Source organism: Gastrolobium bilobum, unplaced genomic scaffold (genome assembly GCF_033153095.1).
Source record: "Gastrolobium bilobum isolate Gb01-03AN ecotype WA unplaced genomic scaffold, APGP_CSIRO_Gbil_v1 utg25662, whole genome shotgun sequence".
Classification (NCBI taxonomy): Eukaryota; Viridiplantae; Streptophyta; class Magnoliopsida; order Fabales; family Fabaceae; genus Gastrolobium; species Gastrolobium bilobum.
Genome location: NW_026896049.1, coordinates 123,261 through 135,342, shown reverse-complemented (window position 1 = coordinate 135,342; position 12,082 = coordinate 123,261). Strand labels below are relative to the sequence as shown.

At 34.7% G+C, this 12,082-nt stretch overlaps 1 protein-coding gene across 2 annotated transcripts in view; it reads right to left on the bottom strand.

Moving 5' to 3' along the window:
- LOC133297450 (ubiquitin C-terminal hydrolase 12-like) overlaps positions 1 to 12,082 on the bottom strand; it is a 44,196-nt gene that overhangs the window by 16,279 nt on the left and 15,835 nt on the right. For both annotated transcript variants that reach the window (XM_061496597.1, XM_061496598.1), the window contains exons 10-11: positions 11,791 to 11,900; positions 2,469 to 2,543 (exon numbers count right to left, since the gene is read on the bottom strand). In XM_061496597.1, coding sequence (XP_061352581.1) covers positions 2,469 to 2,543; positions 11,791 to 11,900 — 185 coding nt within the window. The remainder of the gene's footprint in view (positions 1 to 2,468; positions 2,544 to 11,790; positions 11,901 to 12,082) is intronic.

The window sequence follows — 12,082 nt, the reverse complement described above, 5'->3', positions numbered from 1 at the left end:
TGAGCCTGAAATTAATTCTGATGACTTACCCATTGCTGTAAGGAAAAGGAAAAAGTCTTGTACCCAACACCTTATCTCTCATTCCGTCTCTTCTAAGAATCTTTCTATGCAGCATAGAAGTTTTATTACAGTACTTGACTCAATTTCAATCCCGACATCAGTGCATGAAGCATTAAAGGGTGATAATTGGGTTCAAGCTATGCGTGATGAGATGAATGCTTTGGAGAAGAATAATACATGGGAAGTCTTTAACGGGCCAAACGAAAAAAAGGCAGCAGGGTGCAGATCGGTGTATACTCTAAAGTATAATTCTGACGGGACTCTTGAGCAGTATAAGGCTTGACTTGTAGTCAAGAGATATACACAGACCTATGGTATTGATTACGAAGAAACATTTGCTCCAGTGGCCAAAATGAACACGGTTAGAGTTCTATTGTCCCTTGCTGCTCGTTTTAATTGGGATTTGAAACAATTTGATGTGAAAAATATCTTCCTCAATGGCGAATTAGAAAAGGAGGTTTACATGGAGATCCCACCAGAATTTGACTCTACAAATGAAGATAATAAAATTTGCATATTAAAGAAGGCATTGTATGACTTGGAGCAATCCCCACGTGCTTGGTATGAAAGTTATGATTTCATTGGGAAGCAAAGCCAAGAAGATCACACTCTTTTCTTTAAACATTCTCAGGAAGGTAAGGTCACTATCCTTCGTGTTTATGTTGATGACATTATTATAACAGGGGATGATATAGGTGAGAAGTGTGCTCTGCAAGAAAGACTGACTGCTGAATTTGAAGTTAAAGACCTTGGAAAATGAGATATTTTCTTGGGATAAAGGTTGCTTATTCGAAGTAGGGGATATTTATTTGTCAACAAAAGTATGTCCTTGATCTCCTTAAAAAAGCAGGAAAATTTGGATGTAAACCTTCCAGTACTCCGATTGAGCATAATCACAAACTAGGAAGTGAGAAAGAAAGCCCTCCAGTTGACAAAGGACAGTATCAATGAATGGTGGGAAAATTGATATATCTGGCTCATACTAGACCTGATCTAGCTTATGCATTTAGTATTGTTAGTCAATTCATGCATGATCCAAGGGAAAAACACCTGCAAGCAGTGGATGGGATTCTCCAATATCTAAAAGGGACACAAGGCAAAGGATTATTATTCCAAAGAGGAGGAAAACTATCCTTAGAAGTTTATACAGACGCCAATTATGCTGGATCTGTGACTGATCGACAGTCTACTTCGGGCTATTGTATGTTTCTCTGTGGAAATCTAGTAACATGGAGAAGTAAAAAGCAAAATGTGATTGCTAGGTCAAGTGCAGAGGCAGAATTTCGGGCCATGGCTCAAGGTATCTATGAATTATTATGGCTGAAAATCATTCTTGATGACCTCAAAGTGAGATGTGAAGGATCTATGAAGTTACTGTGTGATAATAAGTCAGCTATTTGTATAGCTCATAATCCAATCCAACATGATCGAACCAAACATATTGAGATTGACCGCCACTTCATCAAAGAGAAACTAGACAGTGGCCTGATCACTACCCCATATATTCCTTCTGGTCGTCAACTGGCATATGTCTTGACTAAAGGACTTCCTACTTAATAGGTTTCAAGAACTTACTAACAAGCTCTGGATGATAAATATTCATTCCTCAACTTGAGGGGGGGAGTGTTGTAAATAATAATTGTAAATTATTATTTTATTTATTTTATTCTAGAACCTTATGTGGGCTTAGCCCGATAGGTCATTTAGTCTCTTTAAATAGAGAATCCTTCGTACAATTCAAAACACAATAGCAATAATATTCACTTCTTTTCAATTGATCCCCTTAAATTGAAGGCAATTATGAAGATTCTATCATAGTAACAGTATCTCCTCTTCCCCCTATTATATAAAAAAGAAAACAATTGGTTTCACTGCGTATCATTAGTCAACCTCCATGGTAGTGAAAATATTGAGGTAAAGAATAAAGAATCTACAAAATGAAGTTGAAAAATTGATTTTGCAACATACAAGGCCTTTACACATTATTTAACCATTTGTTTTAACTATGAGACTCACAAATTAATGTCATGTCTCAATTGCTATTTTATTTCAACACTGGACGAGTACAAGCAGCTGATTCTGTAACTTCAATGATGACATTATGTGGTCTCAAAAGTTTTAAGTTTTGTAGTAGCCAAAATGATTATGCATCATCACATCTACATGCTTTACTTATCACACGTCAATCCCTACACAACACCTCCCAGACCTCCCTCCCAATAAACAAATAAATGCTAGTAGCATAATCTGAGATCTGAAAACAATGTGTATTAACCAACACCAAGTCATTGTTCTTCATATGTAGCTATTTACATGTCCCATGCCCCCATCACACGCATGCACAAACATATTCATGCTAGCTCTAAAGGCAATGAACATCAGAGATCTCTTAACACTGTTATACATACCACTGTTCAGACAGAGTTGGCCTGATAAAAGCATAATAATGTCCACCATGCACGCCTCCACTGTGAACCAAAACACTGGGGAAAAATTTAAAATATGTTAAATTTAAGAACAGAACATCAAGGACCAAATATGAAAAAAGCAAATTGCATAGTGATGGTCTTTATTAGCATGGATAAATAGAAATTATAATTTTTATGCATTTCATTAATTAAAGGGCAATGGTATTTAGTACGAGAAGAATGTGTAACAATAGATGGGTGGTAAAAAAAAGTAGTTTTGAAAGTAACTCTACATCCCAATTATACATTAATTCAGCCAATCATATCTATTAGAATCAAGGTTATTGAATCCCAATTCAAATCGTGAATCATTGGACTGGTTTTTAGAATTGTGAATTGTAAGACGCAAAAACATAATGAAACACAGCTTAAAATATATCATACAAATTATGTATTGAATATGGGATAGGATATTGTAACAACCAAAAAATGTTACAACCAATGTTACAACCACTAATCGCACCGTTAAATTGAAAATCTTATCCGACGGTCTTGATTCAATGTATATATAGTCTTCTTTCTTCCCTTCTCTCTCTCCCCCTTCTCCCTCTCTTTTCCATTTTCTCTCTCTCACTATACTGCAGTCGCCGCCACCTCCCAGTGAGGAAAATGATCGAGTTTGCTTTGCTTTCTCTCACAAAATACCATCAGTAGAAATAAGTATACTGAAGACAGCAGAATGAAACATGCTACATGAGACCTTATTTGTGAATTTTTAAGTTATACCATAACTCATGTTACTCCCCAATTTGTTATTCAGAATTTCTGAGAATGAATGGAAAGTAATTTCCATAAACCCTTACAGGAAAATAGTATCAGGATTCAGGAGCTTGTTAACAAGCATAACCCTAATATTGGCGTATTCTTTCATGCTACTATCCTTTCATGCTCATTCTAAACTTGCGAGGCGTGTGAAAATAATTAAATGAACCGAACCAATTCAAACAGCACAAAAGAATCATATTTTTTCAAATTAATTTAATAACTGAATCATTTTATTCCAACAGATTCAAGAACCAGATAATTTTTTCAATTCAATTAGGCGTCGTCACGTGTCTAGCTATGGGAGGCGGCGGCCGCAGTATAGAGAGAGAGAGAAAAGGGAAAAGAGAGGGAGAAGGGGGAGAGAGAAGGGAAGAAAGAAGACTATATATACATTGAATCAGGACCGTCGGATAAGATTTTCAATTTAACGGTGAGATTAGTGGTTGTAACATTTTTTGGTTGTTACAATATCCTATCTCATTGAATATACATGCTAAAATTTAAAAAATCCACTGTATCTTTCTTCACTTTATTTTTGGGAGGCAATCAATTGGAAATTGGAATATGGCAAGAGAAAACAAAGAAGAATTTATGCTTTCTTGCTCGCGAGGTAGTACCTTAACAGGATTTGAGAATTGAATAAACTTTTCCAACAAACTATTTAAAATTGTTTAAATTCTAAATATAATAAATTTTATAGTTTTATTATATTTAAAGTTTGTTTGAAAATAAATTTATTGAAGGCAAGTTATTATGGATATTTAAATTGTTATTACTAAGATTTATTGCTAATATAAGGCAAGTTGTTATTGCTGAGATTTAAAATTCATGAGGCAGTAGTTTTTAGGAATACAAGACAAGTTTTTATTGCTAAGATTTTTAGAAATTTAAAATTTATGAGTACTAGTTTTTATTGAAATTTAAAATTTATAAGTAGAATGACCTTTCAAATCAAGACATTACGAGGAAGTACTTTCGAGGATTATAACTGCTAAGTGCTTAAGTCAATGGAACGGAGTGGGATGACCTATCAAATATAAGATGAAATATGGGAACCACACATTACTAACACAGCAAAAACCAAAGGGAGGGATGTGCAAAATTAGCAAAAACCACACGAACAGAGGAAAGGATGCGCAAAAAACAAGCAAGAAACAGAGGATCTTGAAATGGCAGAACACCACAATTGTATAGCATGATTCTAGGGATTTGTGCAGCAATTTCAGCCACCATGCAATTCACTCTCTGATTTGCATCTTTCGGATTGCAAATTGTACCAAACCGTGTAATATGAATAGTTAATCACACGATTTCTACAACATTGGTTAGAATATCCAAACAATATATCTAATAAAATTATATTCGTCTTGAAATAGTTTTGAGTATCCTAAATGATTTCTTATGATTGGTTTACATAGCTCCTTTGTTTCATGATTTGTTTCCATATTTTAGGAGTCTATTATTTGTATAAATAGGAATTGTTACTATGTTTTGTACCACATCAATATACAAATTACAAATAGAATATTATTTGGGAGATAGATTATTCTGCCTACTCTTATTTTGCCTACCCCTCTTATCACCATTTGATTACAATATCATCCAACGGTGGAGATTTGTAGAATAAAATAAACCCTTTTCCTCTTTCTTTTTCTTCACTGTCTCCCACACTTTTTCTCTCTCCTCCCCTTTCTCTCTTCCAATACTATTGAAAATTAAGGGACAACTCTTGCAACAAAACTCCCCAAAAGTTGGATCCTTTTTTGCTTTTGTAAGTTGCTGAATAGAAAATTGTTCATAAATATTCCAAAGCATGTATTCTCTTATATTGGTATATTGTTGAACAGTAAAATTGTTACAACTCGTACGACCAATTCTGTGCCTGTTTTTTGTTTTTGTGGTTGAAACAAAAGAACCTCGTTTTTCTCTGGTATATAATATAGAAATTTATTGAAATTTTTAAAATTTAATAATACATTGAACCAAAAAGAAAATCAAAGTAGGCCTCTTTGGTTATAAATTACGCAAATCATTAGAGAGAAAGGGAAGGAAATAGAAAAAGTGTGGGAGTCAGCGAAAAGAAAGAAAGGAGAAAAGGATTTATTTTATTTTACAAATCTCCACCGTTGAATGAGATTGTAATCCAATGGTGATGAGAGGGGTAGGCAAAGGTAGACAAAATAAGAGTGGGCAGAATAACCTATCCCATTATTTGGACTCAAATCTACTTTTCTTCCTTCCCTATAAAATCTATAACTATTTTATTTTCATGATTATCTATAAAGTTTTCTAATGCCATGTTTCGTTCCAACTGTCTCGAAGGTCTTTTCCAGTCAAAGGTGGAACCGTCTCTCTGTCGCGTCATCTTTCTGACAACCTTCTCTCTGTCGTCCCCTCCATTACGCATGGCGGTGCATGGAGGCTTGTTTCGGGCCAGGTCTTGTTCATCTGTGCTGGTCATCCAATTTTGTCCTTGAATCTGCCTAGATCTAAGCACGGTGTTCATTTGGGGTGCCCCCATTCTTGTTTTGAGGTGTTCACTGTGTGTCCAACGTGCCCACACTCTCCTCTCGTTCAATTTGGTCCTGGTTTCTTAACCCTGCTAGGTTCGTAGTCTTTGTGTAGAAGATCTGAAGATTATTTCCATTCATTAAGAGTTTTGTCAAATCCCTTAATTGATAGGATTCAATCAATTAGGATCAGTTTTATTTCTGTTTTTATTTAGGATTGATTAGTTTCCTTTTTCTTATGTTATTTCCTTTTTCAATCACACATGGTGTGTATTTATACATATATCCTCTCCTTATTGCAATACAATTCAACGAAACCTTTTCTTCTTAGAATCCTCACATGGTATCAAGAGCCAATATGATCCCATAAACCATCCACCCCTGTCACCGTTGAAAGGAAGCACGTTCATCCACCGCTGTGCTCAAGGAATATTTTACCGCTGTTTGTGTCGCTTAAATCGTCAGCTCCTCTTTCAGTTCAAGGTGTCAAAACTGAGTTTGGAGCTAGATGAATTTTGGGTCATTCCGCGCATCTCATACTTGTTTAATGACTTCATCCCTAAACTCTTCTGCTTCATCTCCTAACCTTAATTTGCAGTCCCCTGTAGATAATATCGGGCTCCAAATTACCAGTCACTTATTAAATGGCAAAAAAATTCCACAATGGTCACAATCTTTCAAAATGGTCATTCGTGCTAAGGGGAAAATGGGTTATATGAATGGGAAAATCAAGAAGCCACCTGAATATGAAGATTGGGGGATCAATAACTCATTGGTGATGGCTTGGTTAACCAATTCCATGGAGCCACATATTAGTCAGACGTATCTGTTTCTCAACACTACTAAGGAGATTTGGGATGCGGTCGAACAAAATCATTCAAACCTCGAGAATGCCTGTAGTACCCCAGGAAAAATAGTAATAATAAAATAATAAAATAATAATAATAATAAAAGATAATAATAATAAATTAATAAATAAAAAGTAAATTAATTGTAATAATAAAAATAATATTATTATGTGTATTTTAATATTGATACGGCAATATCTTAGTTAATAAGAATGAGTCAGCATATCTTATTTAATAAATAAGATCGGGTCAGCAATGAGTGAGCAAGCAATATCCAATTTAGTAAGGATGAGTCAGCCACGAGTCAACAATAGAAACAGATGAGCCAAGCCCATATCATGAGCCCAAGGAAAACTTCAGCTATAAATAGGGGCTTAGACTAACCAAAACAAATCACTTTGAATTCTCTTCTTCTCTTCTCCTTATTCTTCGTATTCACAACCCACTTTAATTTCTATTATTATTATTATTATTATTATTTCCTCTTGGCTACCAAACTGCGCTTTCTCTCAAGAATCGTTCTTCTTCCAAGGAAAAACTTTCAAACACGGAGATCAGTAATCCTAATCCCTAGGTGATTGTAGGTCAGTTTTGTATAAAATTTTGTTATTGAATCATGACACATAGGATAGCATAGCTAGTTTCATATTTAATTTGCTATATGTGATAGTGATTTTTTTAAGAACTTTATAGGTTAATTATATAGAATCATGTGATATTTTAGTTATAGGTTAATTATATAAATATAGTTGGAAACTTTATTAGATTTAAAATTTTAACCCCTAGAAAATAACAGAATTAATTATTTTTGGGAATAATCTTAATGCCTTGATGGTAATAAGTGGAGATGATAGATAACAGGTTATATATAATATAAATTTTACCTTTGATAAAATGATGGAAAATTAATTATGTGCTATATGAATCTTATTGAATAATTGTGGAAATTATGATTTAGATACCCTGAAATTAATGAATATATGATATGATGATTGGATTCTGTGTAATAGATAATTGATATGATGATTGACTTTGGGTTTTACCCTTAAATAGGTTTTAATTATTTAAATTATGATATTCTTAAATAATTTGGAAAATTATGATACCCTTGAGCAACTGATATAGAAAAAATAATACTCTTTGAGGAAATTTTCCAATTAGGAAAATTTTGACAAAAGTGAATTTTATTGAGTGGGTGTGACTGTAATAAAATAATGGTGGAATGATAGTTTTTGGGATGGTACCTCCAGAAAGTGATGAAGACAACATTTGGGCTTTATGCCTTCAAATTTATATGATGTGAAAAAGATGTTATATGTTACCTTTGGGCTTTATGCCCTCAGACTTATATGATGTGAAAAAGATGTTATATGTTCTTCCCAACGTGGTACTTGGCAACATGGACTCCCGGGTCACGTGGGTAGACTGGCAACAAAGACTCCCGGGTCTGCCATGGTTCTCTTCCCACGAAAGGAACTTAACGAAAATAAATAAGATTAATAATTGAGTTGATTATGATGAATATTTAAGTTGTATTTATTGTGTTTTGGATTGGGATTACCAGCTGATTATTTGTGTTTGTGTTTATGTGTTGCGATGATTCTTTGGGGAAGCAAAGTACCTCAGTAAAGCAGGTTGCAAAGGTTTGGGTTAGAAGTGAGCAGTGAGGACGGGGTCTCAGATATTTTCAAGCTAGTCATAAATGTTAGAAATAATAATAGTTTTATTATTATTAGTTTATTATTCTATTAGGTCATTTAACCACTTTAAATAGAGGACTCTTATACAGTTTTATACACAATTGAATACAATATACATTCTTACTTTCAAGTTGGTACCAGAGCTTATGTTCTGGGAAACCTCGCTTCCACATAAAACCCTTATCTCGCCGTGCATCATACCGGCAACCCTTGGAATTGGTTCTTTACATGGTATCAGAGCCTCGGTGTACCGAGTTCGATCCTCACCACCCCCCACTTTCTTTCTAGTGGAATTTTTTTCTTCGCACATGTAGGTGGGCCTGTGCATTGTCCACCCTTTAAGCCCAGGGGCTCTCGTGTGAGGGGGCATGTTGAGATATATAAAAACCATTAATATAACTTCACCCAATAGCTTAAGCTTTTGGGTTGAATTGGTTCTTTACAATAAATATTACATTTTTCTTTATTATGCTTGGGATTTAATGTATAAGACATATTTTTACATTTGTAAGCTTTAACATTTATGAGTGTAATAAAGTTAGCCTTGCACTTGTCCATGTTATAGGTGCGGCGGTAACATTTCCCCAAATTGGCTTTATTTTAGCTTCCACGATGATCATAATAAATAATAAAATGGGATATTTTTAACAATTACGCTATTATAAAAATATTTTAAATTGTTAGAAATTTGGGGATTGGCCTCTCAAGTCTTTGAGCTAAGAAACATGTTAAAGACCTACATCAAGGAGGTTTGAGTATTACTGATTATTTTAATGAATTGAAAAATCTGTGGCAGGAACTAGACCTTCACTATGCCACCCATCAAAGTAAGTTGGACCCTAGGGTTCTAAAGTATACTTCCTTGGCTAGGCCCCTGATAAGAAAGGCTACAAATGTTATCATCCTCCTAAACAAAAATTATGTCTCTATCGATGTCACCTTTCATGAATTTAAGTCCTTTTACCGTGATCCTCATCTTAAGGGGGAGAGTAGTAGTTCCAATGTCTCTTTCTTTTTTAAGTTTGAGGCGTCTTTATCATTACCTATATCTCTTCCTGTTTCTGAACTCTAGATTCTGCAATTACGCAACATGACTTAGTTGACGAGGAACGAAAGGCTGGGACACCTCAGTTTGTATATCAGAGAAGGAAACAACCCACATTGCCCCACCAGCAACCTCAATCGTTTTTAGCCTAATATTATTGGTTTTACCCATTGTTGACTCAAATGACTTACCATTGCCTTAAGAAAAGGAAAAGATTTTGCATTGAACATCCCATCTCCCGTTTTGTCTCTTCTAATATCTTTTCTATATGCAGCATAAAAGCTTCATTTCAACACTAGATTCCATCTCAATCCCAAAATCAGTGGACAAAGCATTGAAAAATGGGAATTGGGTCCAAACTATACAAGATGAAATGAATGCCTAAGAAAAAAATAAAACATGGGAAGTTGTTGATAGGCCTAGTGGAAAGAAGGTTGTGGGGTATAGGTTGATGTATACTGTGAACTACAATTTTGATGGTACTCTTAAGAGATATAAGGCTTGATTAGTAGCCAATGGTTACACTCAGACCAATAGTATTCATTATGAAGAAACTTTTGCTCTAGTTGCAAAAACTATAAGAGCCTTATTATCCCTTGTTGCACAATTAGGACATCAATCAATTTGATGTGAAGAATGCTTTCCTCAGCGGTGAGTTAGAAGAGGAGATCTACATGGAAACCCCACCAGGATTTGACTCTACAAATGGAGAAAATAAAGTTTGTAGGCTAAGAAAGGCCTTGTATAGCGGAAGCAATCTCCTCGTGCCTGATTTGGGATATTTACTAAGGTTATGACGACCTTAGGATATAAACAGAGTCAAGGAGATCATACACTCTTCTTTAAACATTCACAAGATGGTAAACTCACTATCCTCCTTGGGTATGTTGATGGCATTTTTATAACAAGGGATGATATAACGAAGAAACATGTCTTAAAAGAACAACTAGCCTCTGAATTTGAGATTAAGGACCTTAGGAGATTGAAATATTTCATAGGAATAGAGGTAGCTTAAAAGAATGAATCTTTTTCAGTCACAAGAATCCTTGATCTTTTTAAAGAGGTAGACAAACTTGGATGTAAGTCCTCTAGTACTCCGATTGAGAAGAATCACAAACTGGGCAATGAAGAAGAGAGTCCTCCAGTTGATAAAGGACAATATCAACGACTAATGGGGCAGTTAATAAATCTGGCTCATTCTAGACCTGATCTAGCTTATGCAATTAGTATTGTCAGTCAGTTCATGCATAATCTAAGGGGAAAACACATGCTCGCAGTGAAAATTCTTCAGTATCATAAAGATACTCCTGGTAGAGGGCTATTATTTCGGCATGGAGGAAATCTTTCCTTCGAAATGTATACTGACAACGATTATGCTGATCAACCAACGACTATTGTATGTTTCTTTGTGAAAACCTAATGACATGGAGAAGTAAGAAACATGATGTGGTTGCTAGATCAAGTGCAAAGGCGAAGTTTCGAGCTATGACTCAAGGCATTTGTGAATTGTTGTAGCTAAAAATCATACTTGATGATCTCAAAATCAGATGTGAAGAACCTATGAAGTTGCTTTGTGATAAGCATTCCATCTGTATAGCTCATAATCCAGTCTAACATGGTCAGACTAAGCATATTGAGATCGACCTCCATTTCATCAAAGAGAAACTTCATAACGGGTTGATTTCCACTCCAAACATTCCCTCCGGGCGCCAATTAGCTTATATTTTAACAAAGGGGCTTCCCACGAATAGATTTCAAGAACTTACTAGCAAGCTGGGAATGATTAATATCTATTCCTCAGTTTGAGGGGGAGGGTTGCAAATAATTATTTTTGTTATTCCTATAAGTTATTTTGGAATCTTCTTTGAGCTTATCCCATTAAGTCACTTAATCTCTCTAAATAGAGAACCTCTTGTACATATTTAATACAATTCAATATACAATTCCTTTTACCAAATACACACTATAGTAAGTTTATCAAAACCACTTTCACATACTCTTAATAATAATGTTAAGAAAAACCACATATAAAAATGAGATCACTCAACGATAAAAGATGACCAATGTATACACACAATTCATTTCATTCAGATATAAAAAAAGCATTAATTGATTGCAATAGATGAAAGTATACGGGGAAGAAAACTCTGCCAACATATAGCAAAAAGTGCTCATAAAACTTGCACAGTTCAGCAAATGATATCATGCTTTAAATAAATCAAAGATAAAATTAGGAATCATGTACCCAATCACCAACAACCAAATAAAACATAACAAAACACCAATTATGAAATTATAAAGTCAATAAACAAATTCGAAAGTTCACTAGCCGATGCAATAAATTCAAGCAATCTGCATTCCGCAACAAATACAGCAGACATTACCATTACTAACCTGTGAAGTGTGTACAGATTGCGGACACTCCGATCAGCATCAGGAGATAGATATTTTCCATTGTCACGATCGAGATCAAGTTGCAAAGGAAACTCATAACGGTCATTAATCTACAGAGTGAGAGCATAAAGAGAAAATGAATCTTCCATGCATTAATAAATAGTGCCATCTCTCCATCAAAAGTGAAGAACCCATTGACAGAAACAAAGAAAATCATCATAATAGCTAGCCCCCATGGTCATTCTCGCAGAAAATCTTTCTTCTGTATAATGGTTTCAAATGATGGAAGTAA